This window comes from Lepisosteus oculatus, chromosome 9, assembly GCF_040954835.1.
Source record: "Lepisosteus oculatus isolate fLepOcu1 chromosome 9, fLepOcu1.hap2, whole genome shotgun sequence".
NCBI classification, from domain to species: domain Eukaryota; kingdom Metazoa; phylum Chordata; class Actinopteri; order Semionotiformes; family Lepisosteidae; genus Lepisosteus; species Lepisosteus oculatus.
Window position 1 is genome coordinate 37305737 of NC_090704.1, and position 27560 is coordinate 37333296.

At 36.1% G+C, this 27560-nt stretch overlaps 1 protein-coding gene and 1 long non-coding RNA gene across 5 annotated transcripts in view; one reads left to right on the forward strand and one right to left on the reverse strand.

Moving 5' to 3' along the window:
* The window catches only part of LOC138241268 (uncharacterized), a 107043-nt gene that overhangs the window by 48373 nt on the left and 31110 nt on the right, over nucleotides 1–27560 (forward strand). For all 4 annotated transcript variants that reach the window (XR_011190475.1, XR_011190473.1, XR_011190474.1 and 1 more), the window contains exon 5: nucleotides 944–983. This is a non-coding gene — a long non-coding RNA (uncharacterized lncRNA). The remainder of the gene's footprint in view (nucleotides 1–943; nucleotides 984–27560) is intronic.
* LOC102682520 (myosin heavy chain, fast skeletal muscle) lies at nucleotides 8943–23030 on the reverse strand. The gene is made up of 41 exons (XM_015356024.2): nucleotides 22975–23030; nucleotides 22543–22591; nucleotides 21441–21656; nucleotides 21172–21315; nucleotides 20903–21059; nucleotides 20760–20787; nucleotides 20553–20667; nucleotides 20368–20460; nucleotides 20212–20275; nucleotides 19946–20044; nucleotides 19754–19857; nucleotides 19532–19670; nucleotides 19225–19343; nucleotides 18974–19123; nucleotides 18519–18689; nucleotides 18115–18421; nucleotides 17932–17999; nucleotides 17689–17776; nucleotides 17458–17575; nucleotides 16859–16982; nucleotides 16010–16146; nucleotides 15317–15572; nucleotides 14796–15038; nucleotides 14514–14690; nucleotides 14288–14433; nucleotides 14105–14195; nucleotides 13625–14014; nucleotides 13389–13515; nucleotides 13179–13297; nucleotides 12550–12746; nucleotides 12276–12459; nucleotides 11983–12148; nucleotides 11629–11753; nucleotides 11209–11517; nucleotides 10922–11125; nucleotides 10711–10836; nucleotides 10369–10539; nucleotides 10180–10284; nucleotides 9973–10068; nucleotides 9260–9394; nucleotides 8943–9072 (listed from the first exon to the last, which is right to left on the reverse strand). Exons 3-41 carry the CDS (start codon nucleotides 21642–21644, stop codon nucleotides 9052–9054), a joined length of 5817 nt encoding a protein of 1938 aa, XP_015211510.1. The 5' UTR covers nucleotides 21645–21656; nucleotides 22543–22591; nucleotides 22975–23030; the 3' UTR covers nucleotides 8943–9051.

The following is a 27560-nucleotide window of genomic DNA, read 5'->3' on the forward strand; positions in this document are numbered from 1 at the left end:
TGCTTCTGGGAAAGAGCCAGGCTGATGTCTTGCTTTTTGGCTGAGGCTGAGACCTGCTAATTATCCTATTTCTCAAAAACATATTTAACAAAAGGAATGTGGGCTATTTAAGTTTATTCATTTCATTAATGTGCAGCAGTGTTTACGTATTGCTCCTTAACACTACTTGGTCTCTTACTTTTAAATTCAGATATTACAATTGCAAATATTCAGATATACAATTCAGATATACTGTACAATTAATGCTTTACATTGTCCTGATTCTTTCATAAATGTTTTTCAGTTAACACTTAGTGAACAAATCATTTTTATATGAAGAGCTGTGGTTCAGCTCTGCTGTACCAACAGCTTATTTGCTGGTATCATATTAAAAGTATGTGCCAGATTAATTATGCACCAGCTTGTTTTTGCAACTGGAATGACAAGGGCATTTACTTTAAAGTCAAGTGGAGACATTGCATGTCACTGATGTAATCCTGGATGCATGACAAAGTCTTCACAATATTTGACCACATGCACAAATTGCACTGACTAGACCAGAAAGAAAATGTTAATTGATATCTTATAAAAATGCTATAGCAAATGACAAGGCCAAATATAGCAAAGTGTTCTACTGCGATGATAGACTAGGCTTTCTTCCTCCTTTTCTAAAACTGTGTCAGTGAGCTTGTCCATCCTTTCCACTCTGTGCTGCAAGTTTCTTTCAGCAAAGCTTAAGCGTCCTTTCATGTTTAGCAGTGCACTAGTGGTACGATTTCCTGTTATCAGCAAGTATCTGGCATTTTGCATTAAGCTGAATTTTAAGTAATCTTTTTAAAATAAATTTTAAAAATAATTTTAATCTATGTTAAATGGACTTACATGTTTTTTTAATCTGTGATAATGATTTTTATCTTAATTATTATCTTTCCCCATTTTCAATCTTCTTTTTTCTAATTCACAGGACCTGGCTCATTTTCCTGTCTGTGTTTTTCTTCTGGAAGGTGAGTCTTTTTTTTTTGAGCTGCTAAATAATATTTTCCTATTTCGAAAACAGTATTTTACAATTTAAAAAGTGTATACAATCCTGCTTTTCTTCATATATGCAATATACTGTACATACTGTACAATGCCCTGTTTCCTAAATTCATTGTATTGCATCTAAACACTTTAAGAAGCATACTGCCTGGGGATAGGACTGATGTTGATTCACAAAAACTGAAAGGCAGCAAGGATATACGTGAACAGAGGAAAGGAATGTAGTGCATAATCACACAGCTCACTGTGTGACTGTTTTTATTTGTGATTCTATACAAATACCAGAACTCTCAGGAAAATAACTTAGGTGTGAAAGGTTTTGTTTCGAAGTGCTACAGTATAGTCCTGTGCTCCTGCATTTTTTAATATTCTCAAGGTTAGTAATGTTTATTTTGTGAGGTACAGTATGACAGCCCTGATGCATGACCATGTAATCAGGTGGTTACAATATTACCACCCTATAATTTACTCCTTGGCAAAACCCATTTTTCAGAGGGTAATTGGAATAATGGGAGTTTTTCAATCAATCAGCCAACTTTACTTGGTATAACTTGCAACAGTTTACCACTGAAGGCTTTAAAGACTTGAAAATAGTTTACAGCTATTGTACTACATCATACTACACCTTTTACACATAGTGCCGTGTAAAACGCAATACGTCTATCTGCAGCATTGAAGTGTTTATTATGGGAACCCAGTAAGATCTTTCATTAACAGAAAGAATGGTTGCAGTTATGCACAATTACATTGTTCAGTGTCAATGATCATTCTTGGCATTCTCAACATCTGGCACCGAATCAATACTTTCTTTAGGTGTACAGTCATAGATACTAGCACCTATTCTGTGTTGATTCATGGGTGTCACATTATTGAAAAAATAGAGATTACTAGAAACAGACTAAATTCACATTAATTTCTCATTGATTGATGTAATGTATTTGTCCCACAATATTTTGAAATAGATAATAATTAATTGTCCTTCAGTTCATTTGACAGTTGATGTCATAATAACTTCAACTGTCCTGACCGCATTCTACAGATACAGTATTGAGGGTGTGCTCACATGTGGTATTACAGCGTGGCAACAGCTCGTTGTGTGACTGAAAGGTGTTATAGAGGGTGATCAGTTCACTGGAGTACAGCTCCCCTCTATTTCAGACATTTTTACAACTCGCTGTCTTAGGAAGGCTGGAAGTATCGCTCAGGATACCCGTAATCCTGGTTTCTAATTTTTCTCTTCCCTTCCCTCTGGTAAGCGTTATAGGAGCATAAAGGTACAAACTTCCATATTCAGAGATAGTTTCTCCCCACAAGCTGTCAGATTACTGAACTCTACATGCACCACTGGCCCACACTTATTTTTATTTCTTTAAGTTCTATGTTATTTAACTCGTCGCTGCTGCTCTTCCATGTTTATGTTTTTGGTGTTTCCTTAACGTCTTCGTATTGGAACATAGACACAAATAAGCATTTAATTGCACTATAACAATAAACTGAATGATGAAATTGAGCATTATATACAGTACCAATGGTGTCAATTAATATATGTCCAGACCTACTGTATTCATGACGTAGAAAAATGTTATTTATGCATAGTAACTTTGTATGGCAAACTGTAAGTTCTGTCCTTTGTTTTGTCTGTACCTCAGAATAAAGGCAAGTGTGTATTTTATGGGTGTCAGATCAAGTAATCCGCAGATATTTGCTGTCATAAGCTGAAATAAATCATCCTGAGCCAGCCATGTCTCCTGACATGCTTTTATGACTTCTAACTGACCAAATGGTAATAATATAAAACTGTCACCCAGAGCAGCTGGCACACAGTCTGGCACTAAACTTATATTGGATTTCTGACAGATTCATGATAACGTTTATTACCATACTTAGATTACATTAGCCAGTAAGCATGTAACTCAAAGAAAAGTACTTTTTACATGATGCTTAAGACAGAAAAATATATTGACGGAACTCCCAGGAATACACTGAGTGACAGACAATGCATGTTAATTTGAGGCACACAAAGAAGAATCCCAGCACTTTTCATTCCCACAACAAACCTCAGATTGCAACTGAATTCCATACACCATTATTATTTTAAATATTAGTAAACTCTAATATTTAAAGATAATTTGATGTGTTGTAGGAGCGATTGCAATTTCAGTGATTACTACTAAAATAGTGTCTATATCTTTTTGTAGGTTTTATAGTAGCAAGAGCTTAAGTCTGAAGATAAAATGATTTTTTATGCCACAAACAAAATTTGAATGACTACAACCTGTTGTTTCGAACAGGTTTTTCGAACTTTTACTGCACTATCTCACGCTTGTTGCAGAACATCCATGAAGCATAGAATTTCTCTGCTAGGAACACCTGCAGTAACAATGTGTACTGTGTCAGAATATTTGTAAAGTCTTATCTTAGGTCTTTTTTATGATGTGCAGAACATACACTGGAAACCAAGAGCAAATTAATACCCTGCTGCAATTTGTCACCAGTTCATTGGCCAAATTGTCCCATTCATTTGATGCACAAGCTGGTTAGCTCCTAGCCAAGGAAAAAAAAAAACTGCTCAATTTCTGGGACTGAATTCAAACTTCATTTGTTTTATATTTCATCTGCTGTCTTTTTTTCTGTTTTCTTGTAATTCTATGATATTTATTTTTAATTATTTTTTTTCGTTTTGTTCTGAGAGAAAGGCTGCCTAATCATAAGACTTGGAGCATAATCAATACTAATGTATCTCATAATATTACTTTTAAGTTGTAAACAATGTTGTGCAAAAGTCTTGGATTCTTATTATTATTCTGTTCTTTTCACAGTTTTTTTCTTCTTTATCTGGAAAAGATCTTTTCCCAGAAGTTTACCCTAATATTTTAAACTATCAGTTAATTCTAACTTTAACTTTGATTAAATGTGAACAGTCTGTGTTTATTGAAACTAACTGATGATATTTGATTTGTAAATTTGTTGGGTCAGGTATCATATTGCTCTTCAAAATTGCAATAATAACGATTGTAAATCTTGTTTAAGAATTGGTAACCTGTTCATTCGGAAGGCAAATACGTTTTATGTTAAGATTAGATACTGCCTTCAGAGCCTTCACCCAGTTACAGAAGTTTAATAGTATCAAGTGAAAACGTTTAAGCCTATTAATTGCTGCCGCATGCTTTTAATGACTTGGAACTGACCGAGGGATACTAATATAAGTTTGTCATTCAGCAAATATCGTACATACTGTATGCAGTATTTATTGGATAACAGCCTAGTTCTGGAGTGGTGACAAAATCTTAAGAATATGTAAGGACATACATAAATAATACTTTAAACCGCATAAAATACGACAAGTGACACCTTTTATCACATTTGCGATTATCCCAAATATAGCCAAATATTCTGCCAATGTTGCGCACGACACATTTCGATTTAATGGAACTAGTACTCGGATGTTCACAAATGCACTCCATTTCCCTCGTAAGCTGCTCTTTGTACCGCATTATGTTATGTACTGCATAATATTTAACAAACTAATAGATTTTAATTAACAAAAAGCTATAAATGATATATGATCAGTTTATTGAAATAGTTCTTTCTTTGCCTTCGTTTCGACTAAAAGGTAAAAGTATACAGTTCATTGCATGGAAGATGCATAACAGGATATATTCAAAATTCAAGTGTCGGAGACGTTCGAATATCTTCAGGTAATATTAAGAATTATTTTATAAGGTTGTTTTTTTATTATGACCAGTTCGCGTACCTCAAGGTGATAGCGTGTTATTTTTTTAGATTAACAACATGCTTTGAGCCATGACACTTAAGTTCTTCCTTAGTGATTACATTAAAATTGCGATATCTGGGTGAATAATTCTCATTTGCCCAACGTTGCTAATACTGTACATTCTAAAAAGGCAAGATCTCCAGAAACGCACTGTATAATCAGTTGTTTGTGAACGCTGCCCTCTGTTGGCAAGATATGGATTTCCGTTTTCTCGCACTGTAGGTTTAAATTATCTGTAGGAACATAAACGAAAATAATATGCAGTAAATCCTACGAAGGATTTTTTAATGATGGTATAACTTAAAACTTATACCTTAAAATTATAAACTTAAAATAGTCATATAGTTCTGCAAATGAGTTTAAAATACTACTTATTTTCCTGGTGCTATTAATCGGATCGCGTGGAGAGCTGAATTGCTGTTGGATTACCGGTAAAGTGTGGATTTGTAATGTAGTTTGATTTTGAGTACCCGAGTCAGATTTTTATAGAAGAGTAACGATTCGAGCGGAGAAAACTACCACTTCCTCCGTCTCATGAGCGGACGTGAGTTCGCTTTGAAATATAATGTTATCTTCAGAAAATGTTTGTGTCAACACGCATGGCTGTTAGAGTAACACGAAGCACCCCTCAAAGAGGGACTCTTTTTACATTATAAAGCAACGTAAAGTTAAACAGGGATGAGCGTTACGTGATCTCTAATGCTAGCAATTTAGGAAATTTGACATAAAAATGATTGATATCTAGGTTAACGATAGCAATGACTATCGTTTTGTACAAGTGTTTTAGTGTTTTAAAGCGGTATTTAAATTTATATTTAATTTATTATTTTTATGTGATACTTTTGATTTGCCAACATACTGTTATCTTTTGTGATGGTGTTTTGTGTGGCTGTGAGGCAGTGCTGAGGTGAGGACGCATGATTTCCCACGACTTTTCAATGTATTACAATGCAAAAATGGTAGCACATTCAATTAAGAAATGAACTTGTGTGATACAGCAGATATTAATTTAAGGGCATGTGTGAAACTGCAGATAAGAACATAAGAAGGTGTAATTAAGAGCAGGATATTCAGCCTATACTGATTGGTTGCTAGGATTGAGGATCTTATCCAGCCATTTCTTGACACAAGCCAGGTTATCAGCTTCATCAATATGGGTTGATACATTTCTTCTTATAAAAAACGGCCTTTAGTTCTTAGTATTAAATGCAATTTAACCACTTCTGCCCCCTGGTTTAGATTTCGTTGTTGAAATCCAGTGTCTTGTAATGTTCCATGTTTAAGAAAAAAAAATGTGTTCTTTTAATCTCTCAATGTCTTTCTTTTGCATTCGGGAATGAATTCGGTCCCTCTTTTAACCACAAAATACATCATACCAATATGAGCATTAACATTATCTGCGTTTATTCTATTTTCTGTCTGTTAACCAGGTCTCAGTTAACAAATGTGCACAGTCTAGAATGCCTCTTGCCTGCAATTTGAGAATTCATTGATAAGGATCTTTATCAAAAGCATTCTGACAGTTTAAATTCTAAAAAAAAATAAACCATGTATTATACCCTGTTTTTATTACATTGGTGCTGTTGCATGTTTGAAGAACTCAGGCTTACAGAGAAACATAATTTTGAATTATTGAAAGGGAATTGTGAGCATGTTTTGCCTGGTACACCTAGATATAATACTGTATGTAGATTTATGGATTCTCAGTTCTGTTTTACAAAAGCTTTTGTACGTTTTTTTTTTACTGTATGAATGAAGTATCAGTACCAACAATACAACATTTTAATATAGCAATATAGAAAATCCTTTCTTAAATTATGTATTGAAGGAAAAAAAATGAGATGATGATAAGATGCTTGCAACATTAGTGAATTATCTGCTGACACCTGAAAGAGCAATACATTTTTTATAATAACATAAATATGTTTTCAATGAGTGTGCAAGAAATTGATTTAATTCTGAAATTTAGAGTCCGAGTCTTTATACTGTACAAGCTTGTTTTGAATTTTTGGAAAATAAATATTTATAAAAGACAAATGAAAATTTTGTTAATCAAGGACTTCACCAATGCGTTGCTGAGCAGTGAGGTTGCTCTCAACCTGTACCTAAATCATTTTTCCTTTCCGTCCAAAACCATTATAGAAAATTACTCCTTCCATTATCCTATTTTCATCATAGGTTGGCTTGAACAATATAAAGCTCTCCAAAGCATTCTCCATGATATTTCCACACATGTCGCCTTTTGTTTTTGACATCACTTTTGTCAGGTGTGTCGAGGGGAAAATGGCATTAAACAGTAAATAAAACAGCCCATGGCTCAGGCCCACAGAATTTCACCTGTTATCTGTCTCTCAACATGCAGCTCATTTTGCAGACACCAAGCTACAGTCCTTCTCCTGGTGGACAGCTTATTTCTTAAATCGAATTTCTTGTGCTGTAGCCAATAGAGTTGAAAACAATTACATAGATGGATAGGATGTGAATACCATGAGCCACCATGTTAACCCTCTGCTTTGCAGAACATGGTGTGTCCCTCACAGGATCCCTTCCCTTTTCTCTATGTGTAATGTGTGCTGCTCTCTCTGCCTCTGCCGAGATACCATCCCTGCCGCTCGCGGACTCTGAGCATGCTTTCTGGACTGCCAATAATTGCCCTATGCCAAATAAGCAATAATATGAAATCTGAGTATCAGTTTCCTTTACTATGAAAGAAAGGAACAAAAAAGATCTGTGGATTTTCAACAATACTGTAGATTTGAGCATTCCTTTTAGCGATGAAGGTGTTTGCTGGCTACAAAGTATGACTGTTTTACTAGGAAAAGTGTACAGTGTATGAGGGTGTGTGTGTTGTCTGATCTATAAATTTATAGTATTTCCAACTGAAGTATGTTTGATTAACTGTTTATATTTTCTTCTTTTAAATGTTGTAAATGTTAAGAAACAAATAAACGGAGAGGAGACACCATTGGTGGCAGTTCCTCTGATTCAGAGTTTGCTAACTGGTGGTGGTAACCAGATGCTTCATTTTCTATGTAATATGTACAACTCGGTAAGGTGTGCGTTGCCTGATATATGATATTTGCTGCTTAAATCTTGACAAAAACTAAATTTCAAAGCCTTTTCAATGATTAGTAGAAAGTTGTATTTACCATTGTGACTTTCTAGTTAATATGTAAATAATCTAATGTGGTGCATCTGGTGATGCACTCCCATCTCAAGTTTTTGTTGTCCTTTGCATTTAGACAAGGGCTTTGTATTTTCTTAATACTCTCATACATATTAAAGATTTTCTGAGGTGCAGTACTTCACTGCTTTGGCAATGTAGTTTTAAACAGAAACATTTAGGAACAAGTAATCTGCACGAATTTATTTATTTCAAGTCAGTGAGCTAGTTGCATGACACAACTTAACAGTTAGGTATATGGATATTAAATATTGAACTCTGTTTCCATTAGTAAGCTATTGCCTTAGATGAAAACTAAGGAGTGCATTCTAAACAACTTAACATTGATCCAATGCTCAGATTGCTGATGGACTTATTGATTGCTTTAAATAGTGTATTTACCTGAACTGAAAACAGTACTAATTTTGTTACATTGAGTAACTTTCCAAATTCAAAAAGACAAAAAGGCCCAGTGGTTTTGCAGGATCACAGATACAGTAAGTAGAGATCTAAGACCTGTAGAGTGGAGTGTGGAAGTAAATTTGAAATGGAACATGATGGGATGTCAATCACAGTATGTGTGCTGTCAGTTTTCATTTTGTAACTTATTTACAGTACAACAGAGCTTATGCATGTTTTATTTATATGATTACCGGAGAGCTGGAAAGATTTAGATGTGATTAAAATGAGAGTACTAACTTTGAAGAGTACCCTCATATTTTGTATCCCTCAGCAACACACTGTTATGTTGTGCATTGGCCCCAGAGTTAGTAGATACAGGACTATAGGTACTGTAAGTACATGCCACTACATATTAGTGACCATAAAGTCTAGTGTTGTGTGTTTCTTGTTTTATAATAAAACAACTTTTTAAACACTAGTAGTTTTTAAGAAAAAATCATTTTGCATGTAAGATTTTGGTCACTCTCAGTGTGTGATTGAAAAGAGAAGAAGAGTGTGATTGAGAAGAAAAGCACAGATACGAAGTACTAGATAATCTGCATATTTATTCACAAAAACAGACACAAAAGAGTTGTTACAAACTGAAATTCATATTTTATGAGTTTCAGACGAGGAAGAAATCGCTGTGAAGGTTCTACTCCTCGGAATCTTTGCCCTATTGTTATAAAGACAAAACAAAATAGTGGTGGTTAATTACAGTAAAGATAAAGACATACAGTAGGTTTAAATTCTGTTTCAATAAAAATGCAGCCAAAGAATCATGCATCAAATTTAATTGAGTCTGTGCTACAAAGCTGATAATTGAAAGCAATCTGAAAATATTAAGATTCAGTATACAGTACCTTAGAGCCCATATCACGGCTCTTGGCTCTCAGCTTGTTGACCTGAGATTCAGCGATGTCAGCACGCTCCTCAGATTCTTCCAGTTCATGCTGCACCTTCCTGAACTTGGCAAGGTGAGAATTAGCCTGTTCCTCCTGTAAGAAAAAGCAAATTGGCAAATTGACATCTGATATTATTCCAGTGCTTTTTGGGAACCAGATCCGAAATGTTTTGTTCCACTCCCCTCACCGTCAGTACTACCACCTTATGAAACTAGTAATCTTTAGATGGAAGTACCATGCACTAAGGTACTGTATTTCTTAGGGGCACTAAGGGGATTGTTATATTTGCAATCCCCATCTAGGCACCATAATTCTGAGCAGTAAAAGGCCTCAGTTGAATAATGTCAAGACAGGACAGGATCCAATGAGGGATTTTGGACATGGCAACTTAGCAAAAACAGCCAACTAGATCCGTTTTTACTGGTTTGAAAGGCCAAGATTGTAGTTATTGTTCGGCAAAAATATTGCTAACAGGGACTATGTTATTCTTTAGAATTCTGGACAAAGAAAAGAAATCTGTTTGAGTAAACCAAACTAAGTCTAAGTGCTACTGTAAGTGAAAGCAAGTGCAACATGTTATAATTTTAATATACTAATATTTAACTTATCGCAACCCCAATTGTACTTAGTGGTAAATGCTATGACTTTTTCAAAATTAATGATTAACTTACAGCTTCCTCAGCCTGCCTCTTGTAAGCCTTCACTTTCAGTTGAAGTTTGTCCACCAGATCCTGGAGTCTGTTCACATTCTTCTTGTCCTCCTCAGCCTAGCAAGGGTGATAAATAATAATATAAATCATACGTTAATATATAGTATTTCTTAAAATTAATGACCTGGTAGCTTAAATTATATGAATTAATATAATTACAAACAGTACCTGGTAAGTGAGCTCCTTTACTCGTCTCTCATATTTGCGGACACCTTTAATGGCTTCGACTCCACGTCTTTGTTCTGCCTCCAGCTCATTCTCCAGATCGCGGACCTAGAAAATATTGGAAGTTATACAATAATTCTTATTATTCAGTTTTCAGTTGTTTGACTGGGGTTGCTATGTTTGTGCACTTACCCTGGTTTCCAACTTCTGGAGCTGTTTCTTCCCACCCTTCATTGCTAGCTGCTCAGCCTCATCCAGACGGTGCTGCAGGTCCTTCACTGTGACCTCCAGGTTCTTCTTCATTCTCTCCAGGTGAGCGCTGGTGTCCTGCTCCTTCTTCAGCTCCTCTGCCATCATAGCAGCCTAGAATTATAGAGGAATATGCTGATTTAATTGATCAAATTAGTAGTGTTAAGAAACATTTAGAAATCACCTTTATCTTCTTTCAGCCTACATTTTTATGATAAATCAAAATACAGTGAATTTTTCCAAATTTAAAAGCACATAAAAATAATGTGATGCAGCATTGCTTACATCGGTGATAGCTTTCTTGGCCTTCTCTTCAGCATTTCTCGCTTCCTGGATGGTGTCATCAACTTCACTTTGCAGCTGAGCGATATCACTCTCCAGCTTCTTCTTGGTGTTGATCAAGCTGGTGTTCTGGAAAATTTTAAAGGGTTTTAGTTCAAATTTGAAAGAAATCTCACTTTAGAGAGTTGATCAAGTGTAAGAATGTTCTATCAACCTGGGAGTGCAGGAGTTGGACACGCTCACTGGCATCAACCAGTTCCTGCTCTGCCACTTTGCGGCCTCTCTCAGTCTGTTCCAGGGCAGCCCTCATTTCCTCCAGCTCAGCCTGCATCAGGTTGCTCCTGCGTTCTACAATGGCAACCTGTTCCTTCATGTCCTCGTGTCCTCTAATGGCATCATCCAGGTGCAGCTGGGCATCCTGATTAAAATATGTATTTTAATATGCTGTACCTTGAATATCACCTTTGTAATTGACACTGCTACTTGATAGCAACTCCATACCTTGAGTTGTCCTTGGACATTCCTCAGTTGTTTCTGGGCTTCAGCAGCCTGGCGGTTGGCGTGGCTCAGCTGAATTTCCATCTCATTGAGATCTCCCTCCATCTTCTTCTTAATTCTCAAGGCATCATTTCTGCTCCTAACCTCTGAATCAAGAGTGCTCTGCATGGTGTCCACAATTCTCTGGTTATTTCTCTTTAGTTGATCAATTTCCTCGTCCTTCTCAGCAATCTTTCTGTCCACTTCAGACTTAATTTGGCTCAGTTCCAACTGGACACGAAGGATCTTGGACTCCTCATGTTCCAGGGAGGCCTGCAGATCAAAATTTTAATTAGAAATCAGCTCTAATTCATAAATATGATGTGTAAAATGTTTGCAAAATTACTATCAAAGAAATTTTCCATAAAAAAAAATATTCTCTACCTCTGCTTCCTCCAGTGCAGTTTGAATTTCAGTCTTCTCTGTCTCCACCTGTTTCTTTGCCTTCTCCAGCTCATGAATGCTCTTCCCACTCTCACCAATCTGTTCAGTGAGGTCTGAGATCTCCTCTATAATAAAGACAATAACCTTGTTCCATTCTGTGCATATGTAGACAATGTCTTTCGAATATAATTTCTGACAAGTATGCTGACTGTTATTTCTGTAATATATCATGAAGATGTAGCTCTTGTGAAGATCCTATATTTGAAACATCATAACTGTAGTCCAGATCAAATCTCACAAATGAAATCTTCAAAATTTTATTTGCCACAAATAAAGCTGGTCGCTGGTACTTACGCTGCAAGTTCTTGTTTTCTCGTTTGAGGGTCTCAAGATGGTCCAGAGCCTCTTCATAGGAGTTCTTCATCTTGAAGACCTCAGTGCTGAGAGAGCGAGCCTCTTTCTGTGCAGCTTCCAGCTCAGCCTGGCCTTCCTCAAACTTCTGCTTCCATTCTGCCAGTACCTGAATAAAAGAATTGCGGAAATATGAACTAGAGTAGTATATCAGACACTTACTCATGAGGATTGAGGTGTCTTATTTTAAACTTATTGAACTGTTTTTTGCACTTCTTCATGAATTGCTTCTTCACCTTGTCAAAGTTTCTCTGCTTCTTGTCAAGGTTAGCAGCCTGAGCATTTGCTCTCTCCACATCAATCATGAGGTCCTCCACTTCACCCTGAAGTCTCTGCTTGGTCTTTTCCAGAGAGCCACACTTGGAGTTCACAGCCTCAATTTGTTCCTCAGCATCTTGGAGCCGCTGGGCAAGCTTTTTCCTATGGAAAGTGATGATTGGTAGAATTAGTTCAATCATTTTAGATCTCACAGGAAAGCACTCAGTTTAACAGTAGAAATAATGCAGTTACTTGGCCTCCTCAAGCTCCTCAGTGCGCTGGATGGCATCAGTCTCGTATTTTGTCCTCCACTGAGCCACTTCACTGTTGGCCTTGGACATTGAGCGCTGCAGCTCAGCCTTGGCCTCCTGCTCCTCCTCAAATTGCTCCCGGAGCAGGTCGCAGTCATGGCGGGCGGACTGGAGACCATGAGCCAGGGCGTTCTTGGCCTTTAAAGGGTATTGTAAAGAGAAAAGAAATAGTCCTCAACCATTTGTTTTATTTTATTCTGTTATATATGTCTGATACTTCTAACAGTCCAGTTTTATTTCAAATGTGATTTTAGCACAGCTATTAACTGAATTAAATTTAGCGTAATTTCTTGTGAGCAAAATAAATGCTATAGAGAGTATTTCCTCATAGATTATTTTAACAGCACAAAGCTCAAATTTATGTTATGTTGATCATACTTTTCTGTATGCCACCACTGCAGTTTAGACAAATATTTAAAACTTTAATTGAAGAATCATGATATAGTTTTATAAATGGAAAAAAAATGGAATAGGTTTTTAACTGTAAATATTTAAAATCATTAACCATTTCATTTTAAATGTATTCTGTATGAGAAGAAGTACAATTCTGAAAAATATCAATGAAATTACTTTAATTTCTTCCTCCAACTGCCTCTTCAGCTCTTCGATTTGCTGAGTGAAAGCCTGCTTGCCTCTTGTGAGCTGGGAGATCAAAGACTCTTTCTCTTCCAGCTGGCGACCAAATTCACCTGTATTTTAAAGAGTTGTGTTTGAAGTTAATCACTGCTTTTAGTTTCATCATAGTTTTCCTCTTGATTGAAGTAAAATACAAACCCATACCATTCTCAGTCTGCAGACGTGCCTTCTGAGCAGAGAGGTCATTAATTTGGCGCAGGTTCTCATCAGTCTTGCTCTTCAATTCACTGAGTTGGTCCTCAAGAGTACGGCACATCTTCTCCAGATTAGCCTTTCAAGGAGAAGAAGATTACATGTCATATTAAAGAAATAAACAAAATTGTTTATTTACAATTTTTATTATTGCCATATTGCCATATTTATTTGGCAACAATATTTACCTTAGCCTTAGCAACAGACTCCATGTTGCTGGAGAGGTCATCAATTTCCATTTTGTACTCGCTCTTCTCCTTCTCCAGCTTCTGTTTGACTCTCTGCAGGTTGTCTATCTGCTCCCCTAATTCTGCCACACTGTCAGCCTGCTTCTTGCGGAGAGCTGCCGCTGTGGCTTCATGCTGCAGAGTGGCCTCTTCAAGGTCACGGCGGAGCTTCTGGAACTCAGCTTCACGTTTCTTGTTCATCTCAATCTGGGCAGAAGTTGCTCCTCCAGCTTCTTCAAGTCTTTCACTGATCTCCTCAAGTTCCCTGGAGAGATCAGACCTCTGCTTCTCAACCTTGGCCCGAGCAGCACGTTCAGCCTCAATTTCCTCTTCAAGCTCTTCAATACGAGCCTATGGAATATGGAATAATATGAACAAGTCCAGGTTGAAATTGAGATTAAACAGATCAGGTTATCTCAAATTAATCATATTTTGTAGTACCTGGAGCTCCTTAATCTTCTTCTGCAGTTGGGCACCCAGAGCTTGTTCATCCTCAATCTTGCTGAGGAACTGGCTTATTTCAAAGTCCTTCCTGTGAAGTACAAAGGATATTTCCAGTAAGTTTGTATATTAAAAGCATCTTCAAATTTAAAATATCTTTAATATACTTTGACAAAGTCTTACTTCTTGATCTTCTCCTCTGATTGCTGCTTGTCATTCTCCAGATCCATGACAGTTTCTTGAGAGAGTTTCAGATCACCCTCCAGCTTCCTCTTGGCTCTCTCCAGGTCCATCCGGAGTTTCTTTTCTTGTTCCAGGGAACCTTCAAGCTAGAATATTTGACAAACTATTAAATTTAGCTCAAGCTGTCTGAATATATGGATAGTTTTTATTGGAATGTGTCACTTACATCATCCACTTGCTGTTCAAGCTTTGTCTTGGCTTTAGACAGAGTGTTGACTTTGTCTTCCTCTGCTTGCAGATCATCAAGGGTCTGTTGATGAGCCTCTTGGAGAGCTTTCTTCTCCTTGGTTAGCTTAGCAACGCTTTCATCCTGACTGGCCATCTCTTCTGTCAGGTTTTTAACCTAGTTTTAGGTGTAAAACAGTGGGGGGGAGTTAAATGTTTTAGCATACCATTATGCTGACTTTTTTATGAGTAGTAAGATATTCTAGACAGTTTGAAAGCAAACCTTATTTTCTGTGGCATGTTTCTCCTTCTCCACTTTGGCCAAGGTTAGTTCTAAGTCATCAATGTCTTTCTTGAGCTCAGAGCACTCATCCTCCAGTTTCCTCTTCTTGGCTGTCAGTTCAGCATTCATTTCCTCTTCATCCTCCAGTCTCTCCGATATCTCTTTCACTTTGGCCTCAAGTTGTATTTTATTTTTGATGAGTCCTTCACACCTTTCTTCAGCATCAGAGAGACTTTCAGATTCCTGGAAAGAGATTGTATAGTTGGTAACAACTGAGCTGGAGAGAATCAGGATAGGAAAATTATTATTATTTCATATGATCAATTAATTTTGATCAGCCCCTCACACCTTTCTTCACCATCTGAGAGACTCTCAATTTCCTGTTTATAATTAATTGAATTTAGTTAGAAAATCTCAAATTATATTCACAAGATGTACATGTAAAATATAAAATAAGTGTTTTTTTTAGGAATAGCTGCACAATAAGATTTAATATTATAAAATGGAAAGGTAGTGCTTACAGACTGCACTTGTAACTGCAGGTCATTCTTCTCCTGCATCAGAGAAACCATTTTCTCCTCAAGCTCCTTTTTCTTGGCTTCTGCCTTTGCCAGGTCTTCCTTGCACTTGGCAAACTCTTCCTTCATGTTGGCCATCTCCTTCTCAGCCTCTGCACTCTTCAGAAGAGGCTTGATCTTGAAGTACAGCTTCATCCATGGCCAGTGTTTCACATTCATGAATGAGCGGATGTTGTATTGGATGCTGTAAATGGACTCTCTGTACAAAAGAAAAGAGAATTTCATAAAATCCACAATGGTTTTTTACATCTGCCAGATATGTCAGAAAAAGATGAAGAGTATGGATGATTTGTACTATCTCATTAAGTGAAGTGCATTGCGAAACAACTACTAATTATTCTTCTCTGAAGTACATTCCATACCTCTCTGGAATTTCATATTTCACATTTGCTCTGGAATTTCATATTTTCCTATAGATCAAATTTGATAAAATATTAAATAAAGTGGGTAGCTGCTTCACACCTGAAGAAGGATCCATGGCTGAAACGTTGTGTTTTCTTTCTTCTCTTTTCAGCATGGAATAAACCTATTACTTGTTCCTTATATTAAATAAGTCTGTTAACTATGATTGTTATTTTTCAATATAGATTTCTCAATTTTGAACCCATTAATGGCTTTTATGTGGCTAATTATTACCTCCTTTCCATCATCTTCACAAATTCTTTTCTCATGAGGTAGCCACGGCAGAGAGCCTGAGTACAAGTGATGAGGGTAGCCAGTTTTTCATCTCTCATCTCCTCAAGGGTACCCAGCAGACCGGCTTTGAAGAATACCTGTAGTTGAAGAGGAAATTGTGTGGTGGGTAGGACATCAATAAAATAAAGACGATATGTATTGTAATATGTTTCTCAAAGATATAATCCCAAGGAGACCCACTATATTGAAACACATTGTCTGTTTTATGAATTCGAACTTTCAACACAAATGCAATTATGCTCAGTAACAAAGCCACTTATTTTAATACAGTATGACAGTACCCAATGATTTGGCTTTGGAGCTAGTGTACAGTATATGAGATATTTGGTCACATATGTGTGAGAAGGATACCAATCATATATAAAATTATTAGTTACTTATATAGGTATATGAAGGTTGCAAGGTGATGTCTTTGTTGTTTCACAGATCTGAGTTCCTGGGTTTGGTTCTGGCTGTGAGTGCTCTAGTTTCTTGGGTTAATTGGAGTCCCAGTATGCATGTGTGGGCATGTGTTTCTGTGTAAACTGTGATGTACTTGTGTCCCATGTAGGGACTAATGTCCTGCCTTGTGTCAGACTAGGTTCCTGCTATTTGTAAACCTATATTGAATTTAGCATCTATTGAAAATGCATGTACTGTATGGATATACTGTAAATATATGTTCTGTCTCCTCCTTTACATTTCTTACATGAATCACATATGTAGCTTTGAGGCTCTGATTTCACTGTCTACTGTAGGTACCTTCTTTGGTTCCTTCTCCTTGTGTTATTTGCATTGTTGAAAGCCTACCTTGGTATGCCCAAATTTATATTGGGTATGGTCGATGTCAATTGATCCTAAGAGCTTTTCACAGGCTTTCTTGCTGTCAATGAATTGCCCCTCTGGGATTGCACTGGCATTCAATACTTTGTATCTGAAAGAAAACAAATATTTGAATTATTGTGAATGTGTATATACTAGACATAGATGTATATATTTTCAGCAAAATTCTGTTCAGCTGTCTTAACTGGAAGTTACATGTATGTACCTTCTTAAAACATAAGTTTTATATATTTAGATAAATCTAAATTTTAGGCATGTGCTTTGATAGGGATTGCATTTTAATTTCACTTGTCAGAAGGTCAATTTTTATTTTTTTTAAATTAAGGAATAAAAGGTAATTTGAACTTCACATTGGCAGGGAGCACTTTGTTGCCACTGTGCATTTTTCATGATAGTGATTCTTTCAGTGTTGTTTCCATTGTGCTGCACGAAAGTTAAAATTATGCAAAGAGAACTTGAAATAAGAGTAGACTTAGTTACACAGAAATGCACTTGACTGGAGTTCATTGGTACATTGCAGCATTATTGTTCCTATGTTTGAACCTCTGAGATTTGATTTAAGATACCTTTGCTTGAAGTCTCCATACAGGATTCTGCTTGGGAATCCCTTTCTGCAAATTCTGATACCTTCCAGCACACCGTTACACCTCAGCTGGTGGATAACCAGGAAGTTCTCCATAAGACCTAGAATGAAAATGAATTAGTAACTGCAACTAACTCTTAGTTTAAAAGATAGATTGAAAAACATCAAGTTACTCAAATACTGGTATTCATTTGAAAGTATACATTCACAGTACCTGGTGTCTTAGATTCATTTGGAATCAGGCAACGCACAAAGTGAGGATGGGTGCTTCTTAAGTTGGTCATCAGCTTGCCCAAGTTCTCCTGCACAGTGATAATTAGTAGAATTTAAAGGAGTGCAATATCTTTTAAGAAGGTTCCTTTAAAATTTAAGGGAAACTCCTGTTTTAACTGATTCATGTATCATATTTATGCATCATCAAATACTTAAAGTATATGTTTCCTTAAAAATACCTTACCCTGAAGAGAGCAGACACTGTCTGGAAAGAACCACCCTTCTTCTTGCCTCCCTTCTTTCCACCAGACTCTTTAGAAAAAGTACATGTTAAAAAGATTAGATTTCATAGAAATACAATTCTGCCCCTTTAAAAGTTGTCATTGTTTTCAAGAAAAATATTTTTTTTTAAATAAAATCATACCACCTTCTGCAGAGGAAAAGCTGGCATAGAGCAAAGCCAGCAGTTTGACGGAGGATTTCTGGTACAGCTGCACAACAGACTCATTCAGGGGGTCCTTGTTCTTGTCCAGCCAGCCACTGACGTTGTAGTCCACTGTGCCTGCGTAGTGCACCAGGGAGAAGTGGGCCTCAGCCTTGCCTTTGGCAGGCTTGGGCTTCTGGAAGCAGTTGGTCTTGCCAAGATGCTGGTCGTAGAGCTTGTTCTTGAAGGAGGTGTCTGAGGCCTTGGGGAACATGCACTCCTCTTCAAGGATGGAGAAGATGCCCATTGGCTGTTAGATAAAAAGTGAAGAGTTTGAGGGCCCTGAATTGAGAATTTGGTATAGAACTAACCTTGCATTTCTTCAAAAGACCAGGTAGTTTACCAACCTTCTCAATGAGCTCAATGCAGGCAGCCAAGTCCATGCCGAAGTCAATGAACTCCCAGTCAATTCCCTCTTTCTTGTACTCTTCTTGTTCCAGTACAAACATGTGGTGGTTGAAGAACTGTTGCAGCTTCTCATTGGTGAAGTTGATGCACAGCTGTTCCAAGCTGTTAAACTGTGTGGATAAATACAACAGTGCTTAAAACATCAGGTGTCATACATACATGGTAAGTACTGTATCCAAGAAGTATTGATCAATTATTAGTATATATCATATATAGATTTGCAATTTCATCTTTTGTAGCTAAATGGTGCTAAACATGAATTTTCAAGATTTAGATAACTGTTCTTAAAAAATCTGTAAAGAAAAGCTACAATAAAGTGTAGATGGAAGCATTCACATAAATATATGATTGTTTTTTTTAAGTACAACAATATGCATTAGGAAATATTACTCACGTCAAAGATCTCAAATCCTGCAATATCCAGGACACCAATGAAGAACTGTCTTGGCTGCTTAGTGTCCAACATCTGGTTAATGCGGATAACCATCCACAAGAACATCTTCTCATACACAGACTTAGCCAGAGCACCAACTGAATTGTTGACCTGGTAAAGGAATCAGTTGTAAAAAATCAATATGTTATGAATATATAATAAAAAATGATTCATAATATTAATCTTTGGCAGAAGATGGCTAAATGTATTACCTGTGGAACAGTCTGCCCCTTGGTGACAAATTCATTCCCGACTTTCACTCTGGGATAGCAGAGGGCTTTGAGCAGGTCAGCTGAGTTCAAGCCCAAAAGGTAAGCCACCTTGTCAGCCACTGATAAAAAGAAGGGCAATTTAAGTAATTTTCATAAAATGAATAATAGACATTTGGTATGTTACTTGAGGAATACAAATAACTGGTGGTAATCCTTTAAACATGTGACTTGTCAACATTTTAAAGGATTATATCTTACCTATGGATTTGTGCATAAGGCAAGGAAGAAAAATAAAAATTAAAATTACCCTCAGTGCCATCAGGCTCAGCCTGCTCCTCACGTTGCTTCTGCTTGAACTTCATGTTACCATAGTGCATCACAGCACCAGTCAGCTTGTAGATGCCAGCTTTCTCCTCAGGAGTGAAGCCCAGGACATCAATGGCTGTCTGTGTGATTAGAGATAGGTCTTATTAGTCACAAGGAAAATAAATACATACTTAAGATAATTCAGTTAATTAAGAGAACGTACATCTGTGGCAACCAGCTCCTCCTTGTCATCAATGCTGGCCACAGTGATCTGACCCTGGCTGATCATGGGGAAGTCGTAGGGGTTGGTGGTGATAAGGAGCATTTCTGGAATGAAACAAATGAAGGATTTAATAACCCAATGTGCACACATACATGAGCCTTTTAAATTAATGAAATACAATTGCTGTCTTACCAATAAGCTCTGGTTTGTGGTTGGTCATGATCTGGTAAAAGATATGGTAGCTCCTTTCATCTGACAACTGGAATGTTACTCTGGACTTCTCCAGCAAATCTGTGAAAAGGTTTTTTTTTATTGCAGGTCAACTTTCATTATATTATCCGCAAAAATTAAAAAGCATGCAAAATTAAAGATGTGCAAAAATAGAATATAACTACAGGTCACAATAACCGCATGTGAGGGAAAACTCCAGAAGTGTGTAAACATGAAAAACCACTCACAAGTCTCAATATCAGCGGAAGACAGTTTTCCTGAAGTTCCAAAGTGAATTCTGATGAATTTACCCTGTTAAGAATCAACATATTCAGAATTACACTCAAATGACAACATTTTTAAAAATGTGTTCTGCTTGGGAGAAAATTGAGTTTTGAACTCACAAAGCGAGAGGAGTTGTCATTCCTCACTGTCTTGGCATTTCCAAAAGCCTCCAGCAGAGGGTTGGCTGAAATGATTTGATCTTCCAGGGTTCCCTATAGGAGACATGTAAATCATCAATGAAACTGATTCAGAATGATTCAAACTGATTCATATGGAGCTTGTAAAAAATACAGTATTTTCTAACCTGCATTTTGCCAGCGGCTGGAGCCTCTTTCTTCTTGTCCCCAATTGCTGCAATTGTAGCAAAGTACTGGATGACACGTTTCGTGTTCACAGTCTTTCCAGCACCGGATTCTCCACTAAGGGTTAAATAAGAAATAAGTTTGAAACTTTGCGTTTGATATTTTTTAAGATTGTGAAAATCAAAGTCAAACACAGGATTCATACTCACGTAATCAGAACAGACTGGTTCTCACGATCTGTTGATATGATATGAGAGTATTAGTAAATATGTAGCTTTTAATTAGATATATTTCATAGTATTGCTGTCTAAATTACAAATTTTTACTTTGTATTTGGCATAGATTCACTCACCAGTGAGCATGTTCTGATAGGCGTTATCAGAGACAGAGAAGATGTGTGGCGGAGCCTCCATACGCTTTTTGCCTCTGTAGGCTGCCACAACCTCTGCATTGTACACTGGGAGCCACTTGTAGGGGTTCACAGTCGCACAAAACAGCCCAGAGTAGGTCTGAAATTGAAATGAGTAAAAAGGGTTTACTAATAGAAGGGTCACATTGTAATTGTTGTTACTTGTTCTTTCTTTAAAAGTACAACTTTCTAGGCTTCAATGAATCACTTACGTAAATCATCCAGGCTGCGTAACGCTCTTTGAGGTTATACAGCACAGAGGGCTCGTTCAGGTGGGTCATCATCGCCATGTCCTCAATTTTATCGAACTTGGGAGGATTCATGGGGAACACTTCATCTTCCTTCACTGTTACAGTCTGAAAAATTAAATAACAAATAGACCGCTCTAGGTAAAACAAAATACATATATTTATAATAAAATGCATATATATAATAATTATAAAAATAACTGTTTGCTTTTGCATGATGCTACAGTACTTACTTGCCCAGCCTCATTTTTGACGGTGGCTTTGCCCCCTTCCTTGCTCTGGATAACACCTTTGACGTACAGGTCCTTGGCATCGACAACGAAGCAAGCGGTTTTGGCATCAAAAGGTTTGTTTTGGGCCTCAATTCTCTCCTTCTCAGGCTTTCTTAGGTAAATGGCGGCTGGGCCAAATACAGCCATCTCCGCGTCGGTACTCATGGTGGCGGCTTACTGTAATGATACAGAATGATTCATACAACATTCTTCTCTTTGTCAAGTACTCCATGACTAAAACTGTCTTGTTTACTTCAGAGTGACAAGATTCTGCTTTATAATCTTTTGAAAACAACATAAGTATTTATTCCTGCACAATTTTAAAGAATGGCCAGTAGTTTCCTATGCCCATTGTTACTTTAATCTTCTAAAAAAGGATAAAGCTTCATAAGAGCACTACCAATATCTTTGCTACTTTTACTTTTAAACCAGATTTCCAAAAGTTACAAAATACATTTTTAAATAAGTTATTGATGCCTTTCAATCTCCCAGTCCAAATGAACACTAAGTGTTTGAGTGTCTTTGAAAATTATAAACTGTAGAAAAAAGAAATATTCCTCAGAAGACCTTCTTCAACAGTCTTCTGTTATTACATTCTTAGTATCAGATTCAGCTTGCTTACTACCTACAAAGGTAATACATTTTCCATAAAGTTGTTTTGGTACATTATTCACACAGTTTACTGCAATTTCAGAAATCTAATTTTCTTAAATTCTGAAAAGTGGGTGGACAAACCCCTTGGTTCTGCCACAAAAGTGATTAACTTCTTTTGGAAACAGTCTGACAAACTGTAATGTACAAATTCAATCTAATAATTAACAGAGGCAGAGCTTAACTATACAAGATGTTGTAACAGTAAGTAGCACAATAGAACCTGGACAACTGAATACATTTATTCTTTCTTATCAGAACAAAACTAAAAGACTAAAGAATGATCCCAGTCTTACTGGACATCTGAGCTCAGATGTTACTTTTGACTAATATTTTACACGTCAAAATTTTACTTGTGTGTGCTCTTATAGCACTTTCTTATTTATTCACATACTTACTGCTGATTTCTTACCTTTTTTAACACCAACCCCAGGAAGCTGAATATTGAATACTCCGCAGCACTGCAAAGCAAACATATATTGTTTTTTTTTTAAACTGAATATTTCTGGACTGTTGGCCTATAGTTGGACTATTCTTCATTCAATATTTATATTGATAGCATTAAATCTCAAGAAATGTGGTCATTTTGACATAAAATATTACAACCCATTATGAAGCAATTATCAGGTGATTTGTTTTGTGGAAACCTTAATAATTTAAAACTTATTTTGATGTGTTGTGGTTTGTAGGGAGAAGTGTCCATTTATTTATAGGAACTGAACTTTTGTTTGTACTAGTTTAAAAATTTAAATGTGAGTTTTCTGGGTATTGTTAATATTGAACAATCAGTTCTAAATTAACTGATCCAATAACAAAATAAAAAAAAACTTAAGTAGCAGCTTACCACTAGTTGGAACTTGGCAGGCTTCTCAGTGCTGGAGGAGGTGTCTTGGAGCTGCTTTTATTGAGATCGTTTTGCCAGCCCAGCAAAAGGGGCCCTGCTATATTTGGTCATGTAGTGCTGATCAGTTCCCAATACAGCCACATTATCATTTTCTATTCAGCATGTAAATAGTGGTGTTAGTTTTTCATGTGGTAATATTGAAATCTCCTCTTTTATAGTTCACGTAAAGCAAGCATTCCATGTGCGATTTTGTGCTTAAAATACTGAAGCAACTTGTAGTCACAAAATGTAGTCAGAATATCTTTAGATATTTAATTGCCCAGAAAATGAGAAATGAAAAACTATCAAAATCAAATTAATAAATTACTACATTCAGACTACAATAATTCCATGTATTTAATTAATATTTAATTTAACTTTAATTAGAAGTTACTAACATTATGCAATATTATTATTATTATTATTATTATTATTATTATTATTATTATTTAAATGAGCTATTAGACTACCTTAAGATTGGTATTATTAGTATTTGCCATTTTATGGAAACAGATACACATTTTGAGTATACCTAGTTTTGCTGCAAAATAGATCACTGATTTTAGAAATTAAAAGTTCTTAGTACTAATTATAATTTTATATGATACATAATTTAGATTTAATGATATTGTTGACTACCAAAACTGGTAAAAACATTATTGGAAACACTAGTCCTAAAATATTTTTAGTATAAGTCAATATTAATTATAATTGATTTATAAATGATTTTATGACTGATAACATTCTAATGCATGTAACTTTCTTTTATGTTATATATATATATTTAATAGGGACAAAGTGCCTGCAGTGATGGATAGGGAACTTTTCTTGTTTTTCTAAACTTAACTTGTTTTATTCCTCTCCTGGTGGAGAAGGCGGTCATTATTTGTGCTTTATGAAAAAAACTATAATTAAGGTAGTTTATTTAAAATGTACTGAAAATGTGTTTTACAGTGGTGAAGAAAAAAATGTCCTTGCTGAAATTGAATTCAACAGCCCTCTAATTTACTATTTCAGTTTGTAAATGTGCAAAATATATTGCTGAAATAATTTCTGACTGGAAACCACAAATAGAATTCAGTCTCAGTGTAATGTACAGTAAGGTATGTGGTAAAAAATATGAGTAAGGGGGCTGGGAGACAGTCATCTGGTCAGCTCTGTCAGAAAAGAACACGAGGAACTGCTGAGCACTCTTGAACCTGTCAGCTGATCCCCCAAGACTGTGCTTCATGTTTTCTCCTACATAAGTGAATGGACAGTGCATTGGAGAATAATATACACATTATGTGAATTAATGTACGATTAATTTAGAATTTAGACCTGGAAAAATTAGTCTCATGGCTTTTGCTGAAACAAATAGGGAATCCACAAAAGTAAAAGTGAAATAGATTAATGCATTTATTGGAGACACTAAGAACTATATTTCACTTCTCAGTATTTCACTTTTTGTGCTGATTATATTACTTGACACATATATTATTTAAAGTAAATAAACACACAGTATCTCAGTCTTTATTTAATAATGTTGTATTAAACGGAAAACTAAAGCATAAAAAAGTAAAATCAGAAGCCTTATCACATGGGCAGCATGGTGCACAGTGTTTAGCTTTTCTGTCTTGCAGCATTGGGGATCTGGGTTTTAATTCTGGACCTGGGGTGCTATCTGTGTGGAGTTTGCACAGAATGTTCTTCCTGTGTTTGTGGTTTTTATTGCTGGGTGCTCCAGTTTCTTTCCACAAAGATATACTGGAAGGTTAGCTGGCTTTGGGTCTGTGTGTACCCTTCAATGGATAGATGCATCCTGCCTTGTGCTTGCTGCTTCCTGGGATAGGCTTCTGCTGCCCTGTTACCCTGAATTAGATGAAGTGATTAGAAAATGGATTGTGTATAAAGGAATGAATTTTATTAATATACAAGAGTTCTTAAAAAGTCGCATTATTTTATATGTACCAATTTCAGTATAATTGTCAACTAATATATAGTTGTCAAGGAAATCAATTAAGAATAAATTCACCATTACAATTTGAATTTTGTAATAAATGAATGACGTGCATGTACAATGACCAGAAAATTATCTGATTACATCATACCTATTTACTTGAGCAATTTGAATCCGTTTTTTGTAAGAGTACAAGAGCAGCCTTACGCCCAGGCATTGAATCCAGAACCCAGCCCAGAACCTTAACTTACTGTTCCACACTACTTCTGTATAGATCGCACAGGAATGTATTTTTAAATGGTTGCAAGTGTGACTAATACCAAAGCTATGGAAGCAAACCCAACATGGTAGAGATCAAGCAGTGTCAAGTTCAAGGGGTTGTAAGGTGCAAGGACCAACACTTTCCACATGTAAAACTGCATACATTACGGTACAGGTATGGTTGGGAGTGTGCACCCCTTTTACAAGGCAGTGGTAAATACTGATAAGATGGTCCTATCCAGTCAGAACTGATGAGTGAACTGATTAAGAACCCGGGCAGCAACTGCCCACAGACAAGTTTGTGTATGGCAACCAGGGAATTGATTTTACAATTCAGTTACAATTAAGCATGTTGTTGTTGTTTTCCCTAATCATACCATCAGGCCCTAACACTATCTCATCCATCGTGGCGTTGTTTGGACAACCACTTTTCTGTCTATCTGGAACATCCATTCTTTTGTTTGTCAACACTGTGCAGTCATGTCACCATCAATGTTACCATCAGTCACTACAACTGAAATTTTGTAGCAACTAGGCACTGCTGAAGAATCTGTCAAACCTAGACCACTCTGACACCATTCAGACCTTGGTTCACGACTACAGAGAACTTGACTCCTTTACTAGCATGTTCACCTAATCGCATCTTGTCAATGAACATTGGACTCCTAGTGATTGTCTGTCCTGAAATTTCCCATGCAGTAGAATAAGCAGTGTGCTTTTCTTTCTTTATTTTCAGTACTTCAGATCTTCACATTTTCTCATCTCCCATGCCAAATCAACACTCTCACTTAATGACTTAATGAGGTGATTTTTGCGGCACTCACACTCTTAAGATATAAACTGTACTGTATATCAGTTGTACTGTATGCAGACACATTGTACTTTTAGTTATACTACTTCATAAAACATTATATAATTACCATGTAGTTGCCCTAAAATGATACATATTGTCCATAATATACAACATATACCATAATCCTTTATTAGTAAGAAATTGATGATGATTATTAATTTAAGTATTGCAGCAGCCATTTATCTTGCCCATGATTTTAGATTTTAAAATTAAAGTGTTTAATTTCTATTCACTAAAAATCATTACATTTACATATGTGATGATATGGGGTTAATTATTCATTTGTCCCACAGTAATACCCTTCTTTAACCCAATTGCAATTCTTTATCTTTTCAGGCAGTACAGTTAGTCACACAGACCAGGATTTACACTGGTCTAGCAAGTACGTATGCTTACAATACCCATCATATGGTAGAATTTAATCTTACATTTTAGAATTAATCTACAATTAAATTTGAAAAATAGTGCTTTTAGTGATTGGCAGCCTTTTAGGACCAGGCATTAATTTATTTAACGTAAATCTAATGTAAAGTTACTGTATGTTAAATAATATGCAAATAAAGGGACAGAGAATGAGCACGAGTCTCAAATGCAAGGCCTAGAAAAGTGTATGATAAAAATACAGGAAGGAGGGACTGGGAGCCCCTAACTGTCAAAAAAGGAAAGGAAGGATGGTGGTGCTATATGATCCCTGCCAGCATATCTGCTGAGTATTTGTCATATTTTTTCTAAGTTAATAATTCTCTTGCCTTTGACACAGTGCACAAAATTGTGGACCTGTGCATGTGCAAGTTAAATTATGGTAAGATTTTAAGGATTTACATATTTCTTACCACACTACATCAGGTTAAACTATCAAAGGGATTGTTTAGACAAATGCAACACCCTTGATTCTAAAAGCTGGGTCTTAGAATAAAGATTTAAATGTGGACAAGTATTTTAATTGTGGACAGAGGTTGCTGAGCATAATCTCATAATAACTTAGTATTTGCTTAATATCATTACTATAAATATTAACTTTAAATAGGGTAACTCTGCCTATCAGCCGTTAGGCACAATTCGTAAGACAAAAATACATGTGAGATCTCTAGATAAAACTGGACAATTTAAAGAGCAACGAATGAGATTACAACAATAATAAATCACTGTGTGTTGCTGTAATTGCTAAAGTTGTATGTCTGAAATATGTACAAAAACTATAAGGGGACAGAGTGCTGTCAATCCCCAAAAGCGTTTCAGAAGGAATTCTGAAGAATCATAATCTGTTGTCTTTAAAATTACAAATATTCTAAACCCAAGGACACATTAAAATGTGTTGTTAGTAAACTTATTAGAGGCTTCAGGGAAACTGTAATAAGTACTGTATGATGATATAGCTAATAATACAAACAACATTTTTGTGATTATATAACTGTGCTTTATGGTAACATCACCATTTATTACTATATATAACGGTTACACGCATTGGTATCATTTGTGTATTTCAGTTGGATT

Excerpts from the sequence above, each read along its gene's own strand:
- LOC102682520 (XM_015356024.2), bottom strand. The coding sequence starts at position 21,644 with ATGAGTACCGACGCGGAGATGGCTGTATTTGGCCCAGCCGCCATTTAC. Across the intron at positions 19,671-19,753 it reads AGGAGCTGGTTGCCACAGAT|ACAGCCATTGATGTCCTGGG; the intron begins GTACGTTCTCTT and ends CTAATCACACAG. Across the intron at positions 12,460-12,549 it reads GAGGAGCTTGAGGAGGCCAA|GAAAAAGCTTGCCCAGCGGC; the intron begins GTAACTGCATTA and ends CACTTTCCATAG.